Source organism: Rhizopus microsporus (assembly GCF_002708625.1).
Source record: "Rhizopus microsporus ATCC 52813 unplaced genomic scaffold scaffold_8, whole genome shotgun sequence".
In the NCBI taxonomy this organism is placed as follows: domain Eukaryota; kingdom Fungi; phylum Mucoromycota; class Mucoromycetes; order Mucorales; family Rhizopodaceae; genus Rhizopus; species Rhizopus microsporus.
The window spans coordinates 135,579-157,853 of NW_019671923.1; the positions used below are offsets into that span (position 1 = coordinate 135,579).

A 22,275-nucleotide genomic window follows, 5' to 3' on the forward strand; every position below is an offset into this window, starting at 1 on the left:
GCCAAAACTACATGCACCAGAAGATAGATTAATACTATGGACACTTCTTCTAGGTATTAAATGTAATATCATTTTACAGCTTCGCATTACCAAGGTCTAACATAAGGCTGTCCAGTTCACTCTCTTTGATATAAAATACGCTGCCATCATAACTACACGTACTCTTGCACCTTTGTTGATCAAACTGACAATATAAAATTAGAATAAAATAACAACATCTCTTTTCTATCTCTTTTTCTTCTTGAAAAGAAAAAAAAAAAAAAACCATCACGGTGACTTTATAAAAACATGTTTAGCGTAGCATCACGCGCTGAAAAGTTTTGCTGAACAATATCACAGATAGTGTCTGGAGATAGCGCCTGTAGGATCCAGTTTAACTTCTGGTGTATTTTCTGGTGCATGTAGTGTATACCTTCAGTGATTGTTCCCGCAACACGCAGATATAATCAAGTATTTATTTCTATACCCAGCGCATCATCATGTCTGTAGTGTTGTCAGTTGCAGCCCACCATATCTGCAAAACCACGTCATAAACTCTGACTACTTTGAGTTGGGCCAAAAAATATGGCCAAGTTTTTGAATCAAGACTGATCCTTGTTTCCAAATCTTCGATTTGCTTGCAGCCGTGCCTTGCTGGGAGCAATTATTCTAGATCCATCAATGAATAGGGCTTTAATTTTCAATTGCATCGAGATTTATGGTTGTCGACATTCCATCAATTCTTATAGAGTCGTTTAAGGTCTCCTAATAACATTCGGTATTGGAGTGTTTTTCCTCCCATTCTCTGCACCGTTGATGGGCTGAAGCTGGTGATCACTAATAAGATATTTACTGCTCTAGTGACCTCAAGCCTTCGACTAGATGCATCCGCTAAACCAGAAATTGGCCCCAACATAACATCAATTTTACTTGACACGACAGAAAAGGTCAACAAATGCCCGTATATTTACCAAGAAAGCCACTTGGGACGCTGCCATTGAGTTGTCGGAAGCTGATAAAATTTGCTCGAATACTCCATATGATGTCGTATATCAGCTACATCAATTGCGCACACGTTTCCACCATCTTTCCACTTATCTCATGTGCCGGGCATTTAAAGATGATACTAATGACATTCGAAGCCGGCCATACACTATTTTTATTCTCCTAAACTGGGACAATGGTGCTAACAATACCGATTACCAAGTTGGATCCAAGCTATTACAGGACATTACAATGAGTGTTATACAGAGTGGACACTCAACGACATTATCTAAGGACAAATTTTTAAAGCTGATGGCAAGACTGAAATCTGACAAGGCTACGTTGAAATATTTCAAAACAATCGTCGAATTGTTTGACTCTTGAGGTATTGGTTGTAGTTGTGGTTGTTGCTGTTAACACTCGTGCAATGTATAAGAATAAAGTAAAGACGTGGGAGGAGGAGCTCATAGCAAAAAGAAATTAGGTTGTTTTAAAAGTGGTCGGAGTACTAATTAAGGTACATGTTAGTAAAATGTAATCTCACACGTAAAGATTAGTATTAGACATGGTCAAATACGACAACATCCATTGCAAAAGCCAATGAATTAGCTGAAAACCTCATAGCTGCATTCTTTTCAAGCCTCTAGCTTGATATCTTTTTTCGATTTCTTTACTTTTTTTTTTCTTATATCGTATTAAATAAAAAGAACACATTCTATGATACATCTGTCGTATTTGGGCATACTTGTTCTTATTGAATCGAATTAGATTACATATTATTGCCATATTTCTTATTAAAACCGATAATGTAACATTATATTATATTGGGTGGTGGTGATAGATCTGGTGTGGCATAATGGACAGTGGACGATAATCTCTTCCCATCGTCCACAGTCTATAGTCCAAAATCCAAAGTCCAGCATCAAGATATCTGATTGGCTCAAAGCGTTGCATATGGATGATGGACAATGATCTCTTCCCACCGTTCACCGTCCATCGTCTATAGCTCCAGCACATTACTTTTTTTTACCATCACTTTCATTAGTCCAAAATTAGAGGCTATAATTTTTTCTTTCTAAAACATTTAGTAAAGGTCTATTCATCTAGCCAAGATTAGTAGAACGAAATCCCAAGGATACAATCTATTTTTAGTATAACTGCTAGTGTTCTTTTTTTCTATTGTTTTTATGATGTATATATTAATGAATGGTCAAACACTTCTACTGCTTGCTGAGAATTTCTACTGGATTTAAAAATTTCTATTTTCAAACGCAAACACTGCATTTTTATAATTGCCTTGTTTGGAATAAAAGCAAAACAACACTTCTTTTTTCGATATGTTTTTTTGTTTAGACTCATAACAATAAGGAAAAGGTTTCCTTTTTTTTATGCTTGTTATTGTTTAAACAGCCCCTTTTTTTATATTTAATTTTTTATTTTATTTTTTTTGCACACGTATTTTTTTTAAATAATAATAAAACAATGGTTTATCCTCACAATAATAGTTTATATAATTATTTGAATAATAACGACAACTATGGAATTCCAATTGCAGCACCTCATGGTCGAGATGTTGAAATGACAGAAGCTTCTTTGGTGAATGAACGACCCAACAAGTTGCGATCCAAACGTATTTTACACTACCGCAGCATGGAACCAGAAATTATAGAATGGAATATGAAAAAAGAAAAGAGACTAGGTATGTCATGTTTGAATACATGCTTCTTTGTCTAACAATAGAATAGATTTTACGTCGATATTGCCATTTGAACTTTGTTTACAAATCATCTCATTACTTGATTTCAACACACTTTTATCTGTTCCACTTGTGTCAAGACGATGGGCAAGTCTGTTCTATCAAGACGAACTGTGGAAGATAAAGATGGTGGAGAACAATTGGAGATTAAAAATTCCAACCAATGTAACACTAACCGAAGAAGAACAAAGCTGGTATTACTGGTATAAACAGAGACATCAGCTGGAGACAAGATGGAATACAGGCAAAGTAGCATCCCATTATTTAATGGGCCATAAAGACGGTGTTTATTGTATTCAGTTTGATGATGACAAAATAATCACTGGCAGTCGAGATAAGACGATCAAGATATGGGATCCACAGCTCTATCAATGCATATACACATTGGAAGGACACGCAGGTAGTGTTTTGTGTTTACGGTATGATGATGAGATCATTGTCTCTGGTTCATCTGATACAACCGTCATTGTCTGGGATATGCGAACAAAGCGTATTCGAGCGAGACTGCATGTAAGTATAAACAATGATAAAATGACATAAAACTTATTCTGGACTGCAGGGACACACTGCTGGTGTAAGTGATGTTGCATTTGATGATCGGTACATTATTAGCTCATCCAAGGATACGAGCATACGAGTGTGGGACCGGAAAACATTTCAGCCTATTCGAATGATCGTAGGACACCGAGGTGCCGTCAATTCAATTCAAATTCACGGAAACTATCTAGTTTCTGCTTCCAACGACACATTAATCAAATTGTGGGAAATATCAAGTGGCAAGATGATTCGAGAATTCGTGGGTCATCATCACGGATTAGCTTGTGTACAGTTTGATGGCAGACGAATTGTGAGTGGCTCAAGCGATCATACCATCCGAGTATGGGATGCAGAGGTAACCTACTTCTAAATTAAGTTATCATGCTGCTCATGTGTGCCAATGTGTTTATTTATAGACCGGTCTGTGTACAATGATATTTGCTGGTCATTCAGGTCTCGTCAGAAACTTACGGTTGCTTGGCAACAGGGTTGTGAGCGCAAGCTATGATCAAACAGTCCGTGTTTGGGATATAAAGTAAAGCACATGATATGAATAATAATCCATCATTTACTAATACAGTTCATAGTTCAGGAGCATGCTTACTCAACTTCCAAAGTGGACACTCCAGTTGGATCTTTGACGTTCATTTTGATAGAAAAAAAATTATTAGGTAACCATGAAACCATTTTAAACAAAAGAAAAAAAATGAGCTAAACCTTAAAAATGATAGCACAAGTCAAGATCGCAAAATATTAATCATGGATTTTGCTCACGAACTCAATACCAAATGTCTTGATTTATAGTCGTTCTTGTATTATATTCTTTGTATAGCTTGCATTTCAGTATCATTTAATTCATTTAATCGTAATTGCGCTTGACGGTTTGAACCGATAAAAGAAGGGTAACCATGGATACCATTGATCATCCATTTGAGAGACGCATGTTTATGTAATACAAAATATCCCTTTGTCTGTGCTTTTGTACGACATATCTGTAACCATCTGGTGAAATAGGTCCACTAAACTTTTTTCCATTTTCCACTGTCGTTTTGGTTGCCTCCTTATTTTATATCTCGATAATAAGTTGTCATACAATTAATAAGACCATAAGAAAAGGAAAAGTAAAGGCGACCATGTCTTATTTTCCACACCTTTCCTTTTTTTTTTTTCATTATTAAAATTTAAACATCGATCAACTCCACTGATTGTTACTTGATTTCTTTCTTTCGCATGTGTTTTACACGCTTTTATTTTGATAGCTTATTCGGTACTATGCGACATATCAGATCTTAAACCGTTCCAATTACCGCCACTTTATCAAAGAAAAAAGGGAAGGGGGTGGGAGCGGTATATACAGCTCTACTTGCATATGTGTAACTGTTTGAGTGCGATACAAATTATAAAAAATAACATAATATATAGTTTCTGTTCCACGTTACCCCATCGAACCAGAGGAGTTTTTATTTTTTCATAAAAGACAAGGGTACGCAAACAAGTTTCAACGAAGAAAAGAAAGAAAAAACCATTGAAAGCAAGAGATAAAATTTATAATAAAATAAGACCATACCATTCACTTGTTCGTTCTCATCCGATTGAAGTACCGAAGAAGGTCAAGATGAAAATCATAATTCGGTTCATTTGACAGCCGTACAAAGGTAGAGAAGGAACATGCATTGACTGTCCTAAATGAAGCAAGCCATGAATTTACACTTATTTAAGGTTTATGTAAATGCTTAAACCAGCTGATAGACCAGTGTACAGAAATCATTATAGATAAAGGCTATATAACACGATACAGATCTATTTTCCTTACGTTTTTTTGTGTCTCCTGTAGTCAAACACGCTCTAGTCACATTTGACTTGGTTAGTCATTGTTGAAAAAAAAAAATAAGTTTATTTCTTTTCTCTTCTTTTCTTTTCTCTATTTATTTTAACTTTTAATGTCTTCTTTTGCTTCTACAATTTCTCAAGCTTATATGAATACAAAGTCTAGTTCCTTTCAAAACGATAATGACTTGCAGCCTTTAGCATCAAACTATGCTAAAAGACTTGATTACGCCAATACATGCCCTGAAGCATTCCTATTACAAGATTTGACTATACAAGCACCATGGAACACTTTTACAGATCTCAATTGCCCAGAATATTCTATTATACACCAAGACATGAATCGCACTTGTAATAACCATAATAATCATAATAGTAGTAATAAATCATTCTATTCCCCAAAGCGATGATCACTAACTCCCTTTTTTATAAAGCACTTTTCGGCTACCATGGCCTGATCAAAAATGAGGCTACTTACCTCTGTCCAGAACAACAAACGGTTACACCCTCATGTAAAAATATCGCGTACCCCAGTCAGCAGCACCCTTTCATCGCAGACGGAGGACCTTCACCAATGACGAGCTCAGGAGGTACACTGACCTGGCAGCAGAGTATACTTCAAAAGAAGCCAAAAGAAGAGTACACACAGTGGTTACCATCCATTCAAAGTTCAACCTTGACGAGTCCTGTCAATTCTGAGCATTCAATGGACGAAAAGTTTGTCAAGAAAAGAAGCATAGTAGACCAGGATCTGATCTCGGCTCCTTCAGTTGTCTCTAGCATGAGCGAGCCCATACGAACGAGCGTGCAATACCCAGCCGTTTATCCTCAACAACCTCGTAAACGGACAAGGTCCCTTCAACATGATTCTTCCACTGACGTCAATCACCATAACGTTTGTAACAATACGACTGAAGGAGTCATCAAGGCTTCATCAGATAGTTCAGATGATCAGTATCTTCAACCCTTGGCTGAAACAGTAAACTTTGTGAACACAGCAGTAGCATCTGAGGTTGCATACTCCGATAATTATTACGATACGGTTAGGAACAATCAGATGCTCGCAGCTATTCCTCGTCGACAAAAGTTGCGTTACGAAGGTGATCATTACACCCCCAAGTGGGTCCGTTATACAGGACACCTTAAAGAGGGCTACTGCGATAGTTGTAATCCTGGTAAGTGGCTGCAGCTGAAAAACAGCGCTTACTGGTAAGTTCGGAAAATAAAGAAAGAAAGGAGATCATCTTGATGTTTATATTTATTGCAAAAAAGGTACCACAAACAGTTCTACCACGGCATCTCTTCCGTCTCTGGTAAACCATTTATAAAGCCTATAGAACAGCGAATGGGGAAAGGCGATATCATTGAGGGTCTTTGTCATCAGTGTCATCGATTTGTCCCAGCGTGCAACGGCAAAAAAAAGAATAACTATATGCTTTGGTATCGTCACGCTCATAAAGTAAAATATTAACAGAGTCATATCTCACTCTCTTTTGCTTACCTTACTTTGTTTTTGTTTAGTGTCATTTATATGATAAACCAAAGATAGTTCCAAAAACTTCCGTTAGTACCAGTAGCAGCAGTAACAGCAGTATTAGTAGCGGTAGTAGCAGTAGTAGATCTTCACTCCCATATTCTTCAATAACGGCAACAGATGAATAGATAAACTACAACCCTCTTCTATTATTTTTACTAGCATCTCTCCTTTCCTTCTTCTTTATAAGCCGAACAAAACAAATTGCATGTATATGTACCCTTTGTATATACTTTATTCATATTCCTCTCCATATCTTTCACTTATGCCCTACTTTCTTTATTTTTCTTTTGCCTTTGTGTTTTTTAAAAAAGAAATTGCTTATTATTACTACTTATTCCTATCCTTTACTTTAACGCCCATTATGACGACATTATATACTTTTAATAAACATTTTAATACTCGCAATCTAATAAACATCAGCCATTTGAATCGATTTTCACATCATCTCTTGTTCAAACATACATATTATGTTGGATGGAGTGGTTATGTTACCACTGTTACGAATCGAGCTCATACGATCTATGTACTGTATACTTGTTGTTTACTACTATAGGCCATTCCGAAGCAGTATAGAAAAGGAAGGCAAAGCTTATGTTTATCAAGTAATATACTTCTTTATTTAAATAAACAAACACTTGTGATAATGTTACTCATTTCATTACTTTACATGCTGTATTGTTTACATAGCCATCATATGTGAACATTTTCTTAAAGAACTAATATGTTAAACATGCTATATTGGAGCAATCAGTTAAACCCTTAACAAGTATACACATGTGCTATTTGTTTGAGCTAAACAAACAAACATAGGTGCCTTGGCTGCTTTATTAGGTCAGAAGTAGATGCGGTTTCTTAAAACCTTTTCAACCAAAAGCCAACCATAGAACATCTGCAAATAAAAAGCCTTTGCTACTAGCCAGTCTTTCTCTTTTGCAGATCGTTTTGAATCTGTAAACATAGCCAGATAAGGAAGACCCGTGATGAGCGACTATGAAACTCACTCAGCTCGTGATGAATCTATTTAAAGTAAGTTATTATGCAATGGGACAAAATGAATGTGCCCATTACAATATTGAGCTACATATGATTCATCAAGAGGTCATAATTAAATAGGACAGGTCTCAGCAGATCCACGCTAGGTTAAACAGAAAAAAAAAAATTGTATTCTAGACTCCTCTTGTATGAAATTGAGCGTAAATTGGTACGAGTGTATGATGTACAAACACTTTCTTCCATTCATTCGTTTGTTCACTCCTTTCTTTTAGAGAAAGAAAAGGGAAAGGAGCATCTCCGCAAACATTTACAAGATTCGGAAGGTAGTCCGGTCGTCTGTACAAGTGTCTGAAAATATATTAACCTTTTTCGTTAATTTGACTTTACTGGCGGGGGGAAACACCACTCGGTGCCTAGGCGTGGTTTCAACGTGTGTTTTGAGTAAATAAACATGATGGTGAGGGGGAATGTATTGGCTTTTTTAAGTTTGCGGACCACGTTTTTTTTGGGAGATTGTTGACATACTATCAAATCTCGAAATAGTGATATCGCATTTTATTCGGACTTTGATTTTCGAAAATAATGACGCTGCTTGCTTATTGAGAAATGCGCCCTGGAAGTACGTGTTTCATAGTCCTTTTTTCAGACTTTTAGTAATTGTTGTCAATCAACTCTCTACTGTTTTACAATTTTGTAAGCACAAATGTCACAACAGTCTGTCCGCGAATCAATTTGGAGCGACTATAGTCTTGTATAGACAAGATCTAGCAAGGCTTCATTGGACAAATTCTATAAAGTTGTCGATGGTTTTAAAACTAGCGGTATGAAACAATTATCGGCCAAAGTAAGAGCATTAAGAGTGCTATTTAAATACGTTATTCATATTATTAACGGTTGAGGCAGGCAAAAATGAACTTATCAATGATGAAAGAGATATTACACGAGGAAGATAAACCTGTTTAGAAGAAGTTGGAATTAAGCGTTGCTTCAAGCGCTAAGGGTGCTAGTACTGGCTTGGTCCAGCCGCCTTTGCAAGCATGTGTACGCATATAATATAACTAAGGAGGGAAGTGCAACAATTCCTGTAGATATCCCGAGTATGGTTGATGAATTGATGCCGCATATTCGGTTGTATTTGAACTTGACAGTAAGATTAATTCTTTTAATTCATTTTCACAATGTTTATTGATCAAGTGCTTATTTTTTTAGGGAATGTTGCAGAAAACTTTGGACTATGTTGAATTCCAAAAAGAATGTCGTGCTGTATTATAAGAAGCAATGATTAACGACGCGCAAAAGCCAATCATCTAACATTATTAATCCGATAATTATAAGACTGAATGAGGGCAAGCATGCTAAGGAAGTGAAAAATAGCTCAAGCAGTCTTCGACGATAGATAATAAGCAACTAAATACTTGTGTTAAAGTATTTTATTGACTAGATAAATATCACTTTTTTATGTCAGTATCTTGACTTTCTCCTAATAAACCTAAACTAAAAAGCCAGTACCCCACAAACGATTTCTTTTGTTTATCTATAGGCTTACTCCAAAGGATCAAAGAAAATGGACCTTTTTGCTTGATTGGCTGATAAATGTATTTCCACAAAATAAAGCAAGTTACACAGGCCTCCTGTGTCCTGCTTGTCCTTTTTTTTTTTCTTTTAATGTATTTACGTGAATTTCAATATAATCCACACAGTCCACCGTGGCAGAAACTTTTGTGGGTAAAACAAAATTACCCAGACAACTATGTGGATGACACATTTTTGGATGAGCTACAACGAAATGGTATTCATCAAACACATGCACACGCACAAACAAACACACATATTCAGTTAAATTATTCTAGTTAATGTCATAACCTACGATTACTGGGCTACGGTATATGAATCAGGCGTCATTACTCAACAAATAAGCAGCGTTATTATTTTTATTGCACTATTCATTTATTTGCAGTCCAACGTAATGTCTGGACACTACTTGATCTGGGCTGGATCTCTATCAACAGGAGCCGGGTATATTTTTTGGGATCTGATCATGTTAAAGACAAGAAATGACTATGAATTTAAACGTAACAAAAACAAAAAAAAGAAGAAAGCTTCCATGTATGTAAAAATGTGTACGTTCTGTCTATAGGTCAGCGCGTGGTTAAAAGTGCTTTCTTCTTCTTTATTACACTATTGGGCCTATCACCTATCCTAAAGACATTGACAGAAAAGATCAGTGACGATACCATCTGGGCATTGACTGTCATCTGCTTTCTTATTCACGTTCTTTTTCATGATTATAGTACACAAACGAATGCGATAAAGTAATACTATCATATAAAGAGAGATCATGTGATTTATATTCTCCATAGGATACCAGGATCAATGTCAACTAATGCGGCCATATTTGCCTCAGTATTACTTGCTTCAAGATTAGAGACGAATACAGATGTCTTTGGTTTGCTATCCTTTGCTGTCGAATGGTTTTCATTGTTTCCTATCTTTAAAAGACATTTAAGAAGCCTGAGTACCAAGGTTCAAGTGATGCTGACATTGACCATGCTCCTCGTCTGCGTCGTCTTGTTCTTTCCTATATCAAAGGCAGTTGCCTTCATCTATATCCTAGGGTTCATATTCCTAACCTTTATCTGTCCATATTGGCTTATATTCATTCAGAAATATAAAAAGTAAGTTATTTGATTAAATATTAATTTGCCTCTAATATAACATCTCTTAGTGAAATTCATGGGCCTTGGGATGAAGCTAGACCAAAGTTACAGAGACCTAAACGTAATCTGTATAGAAAAAAGAATATCAAAACAGGATCATGATGTAAATAATAAAAGTAGGATCTTGTTAGATGAATCATGTTAATAATGAGGATTCAATACCCACCCGATCCATACATATCCTTTATCAACAAATAGAGTTATTTCAAATAAAATAAAATACATAATTCAAATGGGTAATTTAATCTAATGTCTTTTGATTCGGGACCCTGTTGGGTTACCGCAACAGATTGTAAAGGAAAGCCACCAACAATACTCTATACATATTGAAAGAAGTATAGGATAGAGATATGCTACAAAAAATATTGCTGATTCGCTTGCATGCATGTGCGTACATACTTTGACATACTGCAACTTTATTAGATACGACGCTACTAAATGCAACCATAGTCAAGCTGTACTTCTTGCAGGCACCATCTAGCGTCTGCTCAGGGTCTTTTTTATGTTTATCTACTTTTATAAACAGTGCTCTAATACTTTGATTTGAAAAAATGAGCTCATAGTCAGCTTTTTTTATAGGTAAAGCTTCAAAGTGAAATCAAAAGAACAACTATATGCTTAGGATGTTTTGTAATATTTAGAGCATTATTGATAATTCAAATGCGGCACACAGTCGAAGGATTCGAAGTTACCATTTGGAAGGAAGCTATGATATCACCACTCTGCTCGTAGTGAAGAATAATCTACATTTTTCACCTTTCTCCAAATATATCTGATCCTGTCACCATTATCGGCAATGAATAAGCACGGTTCATCCGATAATGTAGCGTTTTTCTACTTCTCTTCAGTTAATTCGGCCCAAGTAGTCTTGGCTCCTGTTGAGCAATAAATTATGAAACTAATTTCCTTCACATGACAAGCAACATCCCTCATGACATGTTCATATGAAGTTTGCTTCAGCTGGTTTTTTAGGTATAAAGGGAGAGAGAGAGCGAAAGCTTCACTGTTTCTTTATTTGATTCTCTCTCTGTCATTATGAACTTTTGGAATAATTGAATAGTGTCTGCAATGCGTTACATTCGCAACAACTTTGGGCTCTTCTAACGTAAAAATAAAAGATAATCTATCTTTTCCTCCTGGTTTTGAATGAGAATGTCTAGTTGTAATCTGAAATGTTGAATATGACTAATAATAATAACGAAGAAGAAGTTGTCAGAATTTAACATCCGTAAATATTCTTGGAAAAATGTATGCCTTGAAAAAGCACTTGTCAAGTGAAGAGTAAAAAAAGAAACAAGCCTAAATATAAACTCATTTCACATGTTATGACAACATTTCTTTTCTTTTTTCTTTTCTTTTTCTCTAAAGCTCTATGATTTTTAAAGCAGCCATAGTACAGCAACACAGAGATCCTAGCCCAAATTGTCCATTGTTAATGTAGCTGTCTGTAACGGAAAGGATCTCGGAAGGGCGGAAGAGAGTGGGATGATTTGTATGGAATAAAATCACTTTTTATGCTCGGAACAAATGTCAAATTCATGAGCCTGTATCCCCCTCGGTAACAGGGCTGATAAAGCATGAGATATTGCATCACTTTATATTTTCCGGTCCATATTCAAATCAAGGTATTGTATAACAAAATCATCACTATGATACAAACTCTTTTTCCTCTATTAATAAACAAATGGACCTCAACCAATCGTCATTTCGTGTGTACAATAAAAATAAGCAATTCCCCTTTTCGTATCAGATTACGCACCATGATGAGACCATCATGATGGATTTGGTAATAAAGTCAATGATGAAATCTACATGTATAAAAAAAGAAAAGGTCATAAAGCCTCCTCTCTATTTAACAAAAAAGGAATAAAAGTCCTTTAAGGCCTATTGCTCTATAAAAAGAGAGGAGTGAGAAACATACAACAAAATGCTTCTCATCTTGTGGTTTTATAAGGAAAATAGAAATGTGTTCTCTTTTGTCATTGTTGTGCAAAAAAAGAAAGAAAGAAAAGGGGAACGTAAGGGATCAAGGTATATTCATTTCAATATCCGCAGCTTATTTTTATTTTCTGTTTTTGGTAGAATAAAAAACAAAGCATCTATACAACACCCTTTCCACCTTAATGCACATCATATGAGTTATGAATGATCTGAATATTGCCTTTTTTAATTAAAAGCCCATAGAAACCATTTAAAAAAGTCCATGTCAAGAAGTATTTGTTATTGTGGTTACATAAACATATAAAGTTGGCCTGTGCAGTAAACATTGGAAATTATCATTGCACAGCATAAACAAATTGAAATCATAAAGTAGGGAAATAAAAATAAATATAATTATAAGCCTCGTTATATAATAAGTAATTAGATCATATTATCAACGAAAGCCCTCTCTTTTTTTTATACTTGGTCATCGTCGTCACCACTATATTACCAAGTAAACCCTCATTCACTCGTCAGAAGATAAGTCTGCGTTTCAAACAACTTGTCAGGTGACCATGTTATAAAAAGAATCTACGTCTATAAATTTGCATTTGTCTATTTCCCTTTTTCTCTTTCTTTTTTCCCTCTCTCTTTCTCTTTCTTTTCTTGTTCTTTCAATTCAATTACCTTTTACGCCTTCCAATCCTTGTATACTTGTATTATAATATTTTTTAATTTATAACAAGAATGGCAAAGAGTATACTATCACGTATGGTGAGCTTATTCTCACCAAAGCAAAAGAAATCTACAGCAAAGTCAATACAAAAGCCTACCAAATCAATTGACAACATAACATCACCTTTACACGATAACATCATTGAATCATCACGGAAGCAGTCACTGGAGACACAATCACCAAAAAAGGATTTAATTCTCGATCAACCGTCGCAACCACCACAATCTCAACCACCACCGCCTACGATAACAAGTGAAGCCAATGAAGAGTCAGATATGGGTCGATTTATAAACATTCAGGGCGATCTGCCAAAAACACAAGATTACATTAATAAACTCGAGCAATACGTCAACAGAGCTTACCATCAATCCTCAGACGAATATTCGACTATTTCCTCAGTTACTTCTTCTGCAAATATGACACTGGAGGAGGCTCTGTTCTCACACATCTCGTCAGATTCTCGTTCAGAAATTACCGCGTATTCGTTCGACAGTCCTAAAATAGCAGTTCGTGCGCAGTCATCCAGTAGATCAAGTCTTGTACAATCTGATGTTAGACAATACCAGATTGCTGACCTAGACCCACCCGCTCATCACGCTGACAGTATGGGTGGTAGTACGCCCAAGATTATTTTTGATACGCACCTGGCCATCTCAAAGTCCAATTATGAGCGCTACTTTTGTAATCTTTATACACAGGCCCTTTATTACTTATCTCCTCTAAACAAAGGTTACAGTCCTGCACACGCTTTTGAACTCTTTGAGGCCATAGCAGCGCACGGTAGCCAAGTATACCAAGACTTGAATCCTCGTACAAAAACCTTAATCTCTTTTGCTCAATATCGCGCAGGAAGAATGCTCTATGAGGCAGAATGCAGCGAAGAGGATGACCGCTATAGCCATCACCAACAGCAAGGTTTAATCTATCTTTGTGACGCTCAAAAGAATGGAAATGCCCACGCCACCTACATCTTGGGCATATACACGCAAGAACGTGGCAATCTTGATCAAGCATGCCAATTGTATCATGAAGCTGCCATGGCTGGCTTGGTGGAAGCCAAGGTATCGTTTGCTATCACTGTTCTTTATCATCATATATCTACATTCAAGGCAGAAGATGCCATTAAAGCATTAATTGAAGCTTCTAACCAGGTAACACAAGGAAAGTTGCCCCTTGCTCCTGTGTTCCCCTCGAGCTATTTAGTGCGGGGGAATGGAGGGACAAGTGTGGCTTTAGGGAAAAACTTGCACACTCACTATTTTCCTTTTTAGGGTCATTCGCTTGCATCTTTTCTATTAGCTGCCTACTATGATCAAGAACAGCAATTCCAAACCGCAGCAAAGTATGGTCAGCGTGTCAGGCTGTCTTCTGCTAGCCCTATATATGGTCTTACAAAATACGTCATTGGCATCATCCACTTGAAAGCTGGCTATGAAGACGCTGCATTTCAATACGTTGCTGAATCTGCCAATTTTACACAGATAGATGACCGTGGACTGCCAATTAAGAACACTCTGGCTCTTCGAAAGCTGGGCTTATTCTTCCTTTTAGGCATTGGCACGCCCAAGAAGCCCGATGTTGCCTTTCAGTACATTAAAAAAGCTGCCGACTATGGTGACGAAGTCGCCAATATTATTCTTGGTCAAATGCTCATCCTTGGTCTAGGCGATACCATTGATCGAATGAAAGCTGCCGAGATCTTTGAAAAATACAAAGATAGCATTGCTGCCAAGCTGTCTCGTGGCCTGCTGTTCATGAAAATAAATCCAGAAATTGCTTATCAAGAATTCGTATCGGTCATGAACTTCAACCCGACACCGTATGACGAGAAAAATTGGAACATCGCTTCTATACGGTGCGAGGCTACAGTCCGTATCGCCATTTGGACATTCAATGGTATTGGTGGCGCGGAGAAGAACCCTCAATACGCTGTGCAGCTCTTGCAAAAACTGTCTGACCAGTACAACTATCCAGAGGCTCATTATTGGCTTGCGTGGGCCTACTATGAAGGCGTTCTGGCTCATGATGACTCTACGATTGCTACAAAGGACGTAAACAAGGCATTCCATTATTTCTTGAAAGGTGCTCAGATGAACAATGTCAAGTCACTATACAAGGTGGGCCTCATGCTTAGAGATGGCGAAGTTACTCATCCGCAGTTCCAACGCCAAGATGCTTTCCAGTTTTTCTTCAAAGCGGCTGGTTTAAATCATGTGGAAGCTCAAACCCAAGTGGGTGTTTACTACTTTCATGGTTTGGCACCTGTTACGCGCAATCCTGAAATGGCATTTGAGTACTTTAGCTTAGCAGCAAGACATAACAATACCGAAGCTATTCTCTATTTGGCTGACTATTTCGTCAAGAGCAGTACTCAGCACAGCTCAATTAATGTGAAGCAACTTTACAACGAGCTCAACCGCAGTGCATCTGCACAGAACCCTGCGGCCTACCGTATGCTTGCCCTAGTCATCAATAAGCTTACTGACCCATCTGAATCTTATGAGCCTATCCTGAGAAGCTCAGTAAGTAGCCATCAAGCCCTTTGGAGCATGTACAAAATGGCCAAAGAAGAATCATACAGCAATACTGATGTTAAAACTCGATTTGCATTACATTGTCTTTGGAAAGCCCTGGAACTCACAGATCACAAGTCAGGCAGATTCATATGTACTTTCATCCCAAAGATGACTGCGAATGACGTTTCAAGAACAATAGAGATTTTTCAACGATCAGAAGGCCCAAATACCCAAAAGTAAGATTACTCAAACAGTTGCACAAACAAAAACTAACACAGATTTATGCAGAATGAGCGTTGCATTTGCACAATTTTTGAATGCTTGTGGCAAAAAATCACTTGCTCTCAAAAAGTATTTAGAAATAGCTAGACTCAATAATGTGAACGAGACAGCCGGTTGGGTATCTCGTCTAGAGGCTGCTAAGCTGGTGCTGCTAGAGAATCAAGGAAAGGCACGAAGTAAAGACATGGTATTCAACTATCTTCAGGAAATGGTTGGTGTTAATGGAAAGAACTTGTTTTTGCCCTATTTCTTGTTAGGTAAGATAGTAGACATAGTTACAGTGGGCGCGCATAAATTAACACTTGATTTAGCCAGATGTCATGAAAAAGAAATATGTAAAGAATGCAACAAGTCATCGGCCATTTCGCTGTATGAAGACGCCCTACGCTATAAAGCAAATAATGACCAGACAGCTGACAATGCACCTGATGCTTTATTGGAGGTCAACATTCGATCAAAACTTGTCAAAACGTACTATGAGTCTTATCAAGATAAGAAATTGGAGACGCAGTTAAACATGCTGGAGAATTTACTTAAAAAGCTTGGTGAAAGCAGAGAAACAAAAGAAGCAACAGCTGATCTATTGTACTACAAGGGTAACTAACCAAGAAAGAAATCAATGCCTTATTTGGATAACTAACTTTAACTTTGTCATATAGGTCTCGTAGTACTTCATAATTACAACATTCTGAATAACAGAGAAAAAGCTGAATCTTATTTATCCAAGTCTTGCAAACTTGATCATGTTCTCGCTCGGCTTGAACTAGGTTATCTCTATGGTACTTCTAAAGGAAAAGAGGATCTGGCTGATGCCTGCTTCACTTTTGTGGAAGAAAGCAATAAGACATTGATCAATTTCCAAGGAAGAGTAACTGAAACTACGACTTTCCTACGTTCTACTCGAATGAAGAATCCCGTGGAAGATTACCCAAAGGAGTTTATACAAATGAAGTTGGCTGCTGCTATTACTTACAGCTTGTATGATATGGAGCGCCAAGCAGTTGACTGGTTACGTGAGATTCCACATGAGCCTCTGAGCCAAATTATGCTCTTGTATTACGAGATGAAGAATCCTGCTAATCGTAAAACTCAGACTATCAGACGCCTTTCAGCGCTTATGGCTCCATTTGAAACAGACCATTCACTTGATTATAATGCTCGCATGATACTCAGCTACGGTCAATTCCGCTTAGGACAATGCTTTGAACTTGGCCATGGGGTTTCTAAAGACGATATTACGGCAATGGAGTACTATAACAAGGCCTGTGCTTTCTTAAAGAGCAATGAAATGTACGAAAAGCTAGCAGAGATATCTCAACGAAACGGATCTACCAATGCAGCCGACTTGTTTCCAACTCTCTATAATGCTGCCCACAACAACAAGGACGCTACATTTAAGCTTGCTCAGTACTATGAGTCTCAAGGCACACCTGAGTCATTGGGAAAGGCAATCACTTACTTCCGCAAAGCTGCTAATTTGGGTCATACAGAAGCATGCTATTATTACGCCAAGTACATGATCAAGAAGAAGATGCAAACTGCAGTTCGACAAGAAGGCGCTGCCTCCAATTTAAAAAACGCTGCTGATTATCTTCGTTTGGCTGCTAGTCGAAACCATGGCCCTGCCTTTTACGAACTAGGCATGTTGGAAATGAAGGCTGGTTTATACGAAGAAGGTGTAGAAGACCTATTAGAGGCACACTTTTTGGGCTGTAGTGATGCAAGCTATCAACTGGGTGAACTTTACTTTACTGGATTTATCGGTGTTGTTCAGGACCAAGTTGTTTACAAGATGGGCCAAAATTACGAAACTTCGCTCAGCTATTACACACGTGCCTATGAAAAGAGCCCAGGTCATCTTTTGACCATGATCAAGATTGGCGCCTTTTATGAACAGGGACTCTCTGTGGAGCAAAACCTTGCTGAGGCTAAGCGCTGGTATACAAAGGCACGATCTCTTGGTGCCCAAGATGGTATCGCTGAGTATGCTCTTGGTTGCTTGGAAGAGACAAATCTAGCTTTATCAGGCCTTAGGCCTACCAATTCACTTCGAAAGGCCGCCTATGACTGGTTCCTAATGTCCTATAACCTAGGCAACAGAGATGCCAAATTTAAAGTCGGTGTTTATCTACTCAACAACTGGGTGGACCCTCACAGCTCAGAAAGCGAAAAAAGAGGTCTCGAAATGCTCATTGAAGAGAATAACAACAGTGAACTGAAAGCGATGATTGTTCTGGCCAAGTATTTTGAGAAAAGGGGTGAATACGAAAAGGCCTTTGACTACTGGAGAAACGCCGAAATGTTGGATGACCCTGAGGCATTAGAATACATTGGCAAATGTTATGAACAAGGTTTGCTTGGACAGGAAATCAATCTTGAAGAAGCACATGCGTACAAGCAACGCGCGATGGAAGCCCGTAAGAATGCAAAAGAAACTCAATGCAGTGTTATGGGATTCAGGTCTGATTGCTCAGATGAACGAAACTAATTTATATATATTTATTTATTCATATTTTATACTTATTTATTTTGTATATGCTATTTACTCTTTATTTGTAAATTTGTTATTAGAATAAGCTTTTTACTTTATTTGTATACTATCCCCATCCTTAATTCCTAATCTGTAAAAAAAACATATATTTAAAAGCACCCTTCCTTATTATAAATGTTTATGTAACTTATGCCCCTTTAAATTATGTAATAAATATAAATACCTCTCTTTTGTATTAAATATAAAAAACAGCAAATTTAATAGCATTAGATAAAAATTATATAGAGTTTTAATAGAGAAATAATGACCACTGCATATTCTATCACTTGGACTGTCCACCACCAGTGTGAACAGGAACCTTTGTATCATCTGGCTTATGAATGTCTTGTTGATGGACACCTTGAGGCATCATATTGTTTGGAGCGTAACCTTGAGCGTTATATCCTTGGTGCATGGGTTGTTGTGGAGAATATACAGTAGTAGAGCCCATCCCTGAACTAGTGTCATAATAATAACCATTATCATCATAATACTCTTGTTGATGCATTTGAGGATAATAATAGCCTCCATGTTGTGGGGTTTGCATGCCATAATCTCCTTGCTGATAGCCATAATTATTATAATCGTCATTATAATAGTTACCTTGATCATTTAATCTTGGTATAGTAGGGGAGAGAGGCTTAGTGGCAGCAGTGACTGTAGTAGCTGGAGCAATGTTTTGATGTGGTGGGAAATCGCCCAATCCATAATCTTCGAATTCAGGTTTCTTCTTGCGATCTCTTCTCTTAGTACACCCACCACGACGACTAATACATGCGATAATACCACCGATTAATGCAAGGCCGACTGCAATTAAAAAAAAATCAGACTAATAAGGACCGATGTATATTTTTTTCCCTCTCTCTTTTTTGTTTCTTACCTACACCACCAACAACAGAACCAACGATAATGGGGGTAGTGTCTGTGGGCTGAAGGTTTTGAGTGTTAGAGGCGGATGGAGCTGAGGAAGTGGAGGATTTTGTACTGGTTGTAGTTGAGCTGGAGGAAGAGGTGCTTGACTGGGTTGTAGTGGTAGATGGTGGCCTGGCACTTGAGGAAGCGACTGTAGTTGTAGTTGATGGAGGCAATACGATGCTACTAGAGGCAGGACTAGAAGGCGCTAGGGTAGATAGAGTAGTTGTGGCAGGGGCGGATGAAGGTGGGGGAGGGGGAGGGGGAGCAACAGTGGTTGTGGTTGTGGTTGTGGTTGTAGTTGGTGCAATTGTTGGTGCAACTGTTGGTGTTGTTACTGGAGGCGTGGTCGAAGCTGGTGTTTTTGCTGGTTCTTTTGATGTATTAGATATGTCCAGTGGAAGTGACTGACAGTTCACTGTACATAATAATAATAATAGTACTTGTAAAAATATAAGCAACAACTTTGACGACAACTGTAATCGCATGGATTTGAAGAAAAGGAAAGAATAAAAGAAAGAAAGGGAATATAGTGTGAAAATGTGAGAAGGAGAATACATCGCACTCGCTGGTAATACGACAATAAAAGGTTGTGCTACCAGGGTACAATAGGTGCGGAATATTTTTATTGTACTTTGTACCACCGCTGCTTCTTTTTTTAGTAACAATCAGATCAACAAATAGAACAGTGATCCCTTTTTCCCTTGATTTCAATCTTTTGCTAGTTTTTGATAGAATAAACTGTGATATGTTATGATTCATAGTAGAATGATATTAAGTGTATTTTAAAGAAGCACCGCAAGGAAATATGTTCATTTTTATTCTTATATGTCTATTATGAAATATATGTAAATAGCGTCTCTAAGTGACAGCTATCTGTATTCTCTAATATGAAGTGATGAATTATAAACATAGTTTATTCTGACTGTAACTGATTAATCAGCTAAGAGTGAACAGAGCTCATAGAGTGCTACTTTTGTATCTTGTTTATTTTGTTAAAGGTACATGTGTAACACATCTCTTGATTACGGACAAACATATTTGAAACAAAATCGCTTATCAGTTTATAGCTATTCAAAATTAAAAAGTAAATCATAGAGCTTGTATAGTTGGCTCACTATATGTTTTGCTCGAAGAATATTAATAATATGAAGAAAGCAAAAAATATATTATAAAATAGACTTTTAAATATGATTCACAGTACTCGCTCTCTGTCTTTTCTCTCTCGAGATATGTCTCAAAAGTCTACTTATATTAAAGTATCGAAAAGTTTAAAGTGTTAATACACAGTATAGATTAAAAAAGAAGCCAATTATTTTGTATTAATTTTCTTTCAGTCAATTTGATCCATGTCATTATACCCAGTGAATTGTGGCGTTATAAGCTAAAAGGCAAGATTTCTCTATAGAATATAACAAACTATTCAAGCATGGTTATCCAGATGCTGTTTCTAGGGAAATATATTTTTATTGTGATAAAAAGGGTATTACATTGAATAAAAACAACAACAAAAAAAAAGAAATAAAGGCTACTGCTCAGTTTTGATCAAAACTCTTTGACAAGACCAAAGGATAAAGGACAAGATGAAAATATATTATTTTATACTTTTGCCACATCTTCAACAATCCTTTACGAAATGGTGAATTCGCCATGCATTACTAAAAAAAAATACCAATAAACATTTACATGATATCATCACTTTTATCAAACATTGGCAAACTTTCCAAAGAGTCATGCGTCCCTTTAAAGTAATGTATGCCACACTATTTCAATAAACCAGAAAAACACCCACTTACAATAAAGTAAGAAAAAAAAAAAAAAAAAAGAAAAGATATAATATGAAATTATATTATTCCTTAAGAAAACAACACAGTAGCTAAATGAACCATACGCAGTATAGATCTGAATTTACTATTCTATCTTATGAAAGTCTTTTAGACAATTTATATTACAGTTGATGTTTATGGCTGTCTTTTATACAGCATCCATTAAGGCTGGGTATCGCATCATGGAGGATCCATATCCTAATTCTGTCCAGCCTTGCTTTTGAACCCTTTCTACTGTCGATTTTTTATCTTGGCTCTAAACATGATTATTCAAACAATAATGATAATCTCTTTGCTTGACACAGACCAATTTACCTTGTCCATGACGCTATCGATTAAATTATCTTATCCATGAATGACTGTGCACGGTTTACTAAATCACAGAGCAAACTACGAACTCACAGTGAAGGTTTAAAATCTAAATAATTGCAACAAAATCTCTGGCTTTTCTCTTGTTTTTAATACTATTCTTCAACAACATATCGTACAGAGACAAAGAGTGCAATGGCTAGAAGCCTAATCTAGCCATTATCTCAAATGTTTCTTGTGCCCCGTTTGTTTTGCAGTAACAAATAAACTAAAATCGGAAATTATATTGATATCCATTTTCAGCACCAAGTCTTGCTTTGGGCAATCTCATATTGCGAGTATTATAAACTTTTAAAACCATGATAATTTATAAGGAGTCGCCATTCTATTCAGGAAATTTTAAACTCAAAAAACAGACCCTTCACATACGAAATTAAGTTTATCGTTATTAGATATATCCATCCAGCAATTATCTTTACGGGTTATTCTCGCTTCCTTGCTGGGTCATAACAACAGCGGGACTATTATTAATTTCCTCTATCAAGAGTAATTCGTGCACTTCATAAACTTTCTTCCTGCTTGGGTTAACGTTTTGAACCATTGTTTCTTCATGAGTCATCACAAACAATGACCCATAAAAGGAACAGAATATCATTGACACCTGTTTCAGCGTGAACGTATGTCACTTTCTCCTGGCTATCTGGTTCCAGAACCATCACAAACATAATGTCTTGATTGACATCTATCGTCCCTGTGCGGAGTTTTTCAATTGCAAGAAGAGAGAAGGCTACAGACGAAAATGAAAGTTGAGATGCTGCAAAAGCAGTAAAGTATTATTGTCTGTTGCTTCAGTAATACCACAGGGCTCGGAAGCACATAATTTCTTATGAAGTTGAAAGACGCAATTCATAAAG

At 36.9% G+C, this 22,275-nt stretch overlaps 6 protein-coding genes across 6 annotated transcripts; 5 read left to right on the plus strand and 1 right to left on the minus strand.

Annotated features, from left to right (window-relative positions):
* Nucleotides 1-2,370: 2,370 nt before the first annotated feature.
* Nucleotides 2,371-4,388, plus strand: RHIMIDRAFT_132184 (WD40 repeat-like protein). The gene is made up of 6 exons (XM_023605559.1): nt 2,371-2,662; nt 2,709-3,229; nt 3,279-3,611; nt 3,673-3,791; nt 3,844-3,927; nt 3,988-4,388. The coding sequence occupies exons 1-6, from the start codon at nt 2,446-2,448 to the stop codon at nt 4,058-4,060; spliced, it is 1,347 nt and encodes a 448-aa protein (XP_023466143.1). The 5' UTR covers nt 2,371-2,445; the 3' UTR covers nt 4,061-4,388.
* An 808-nt stretch (nt 4,389-5,196) lies between these two features.
* RHIMIDRAFT_237365 (uncharacterized protein) lies at nt 5,197-6,745 on the plus strand (the record flags this gene model as incomplete). The annotated part of the gene is made up of 4 exons (XM_023608744.1): nt 5,197-5,461; nt 5,518-6,292; nt 6,356-6,542; nt 6,605-6,745. 4 exons carry the CDS (start codon nt 5,197-5,199, stop codon nt 6,743-6,745), a joined length of 1,368 nt encoding a protein of 455 aa, XP_023466144.1.
* Nucleotides 6,746-9,257: 2,512 nt separating this feature from the next.
* Nucleotides 9,258-10,634, plus strand: RHIMIDRAFT_282062 (phosphatidylinositol N-acetylglucosaminyltransferase subunit C-like protein). The gene is made up of 5 exons (XM_023613053.1): nt 9,258-9,402; nt 9,464-9,685; nt 9,751-9,925; nt 9,974-10,288; nt 10,339-10,634. Exons 1-5 carry the CDS (start codon nt 9,279-9,281, stop codon nt 10,430-10,432), a joined length of 930 nt encoding a protein of 309 aa, XP_023466145.1. The 5' UTR covers nt 9,258-9,278; the 3' UTR covers nt 10,433-10,634.
* Nucleotides 10,635-12,927: 2,293 nt separating this feature from the next.
* RHIMIDRAFT_132265 (HCP-like protein) lies at nt 12,928-16,740 on the plus strand. The gene is made up of 5 exons (XM_023605560.1): nt 12,928-14,137; nt 14,258-15,738; nt 15,791-16,041; nt 16,100-16,380; nt 16,444-16,740. The coding sequence occupies exons 1-4, from the start codon at nt 12,998-13,000 to the stop codon at nt 16,297-16,299; spliced, it is 3,072 nt and encodes a 1,023-aa protein (XP_023466146.1). The 5' UTR covers nt 12,928-12,997; the 3' UTR covers nt 16,300-16,380; nt 16,444-16,740.
* RHIMIDRAFT_132286 (HCP-like protein) lies at nt 16,425-18,483 on the plus strand. The gene has a single exon (XM_023605561.1). The coding sequence runs from the start codon at nt 16,689-16,691 to the stop codon at nt 18,270-18,272; it is 1,584 nt and encodes a 527-aa protein (XP_023466147.1). The 5' UTR covers nt 16,425-16,688; the 3' UTR covers nt 18,273-18,483.
* Nucleotides 18,484-18,597: 114 nt separating this feature from the next.
* RHIMIDRAFT_237368 (uncharacterized protein) lies at nt 18,598-21,376 on the minus strand (the record flags this gene model as incomplete). Its single annotated transcript, XM_023608745.1, has 4 exons — nt 18,598-19,121; nt 19,195-19,633; nt 21,207-21,308; nt 21,368-21,376. The coding sequence occupies 4 exons, from the start codon at nt 21,374-21,376 to the stop codon at nt 18,598-18,600; spliced, it is 1,074 nt and encodes a 357-aa protein (XP_023466148.1).
* Between the last annotated feature and the right edge of the window lie 899 nt (nt 21,377-22,275).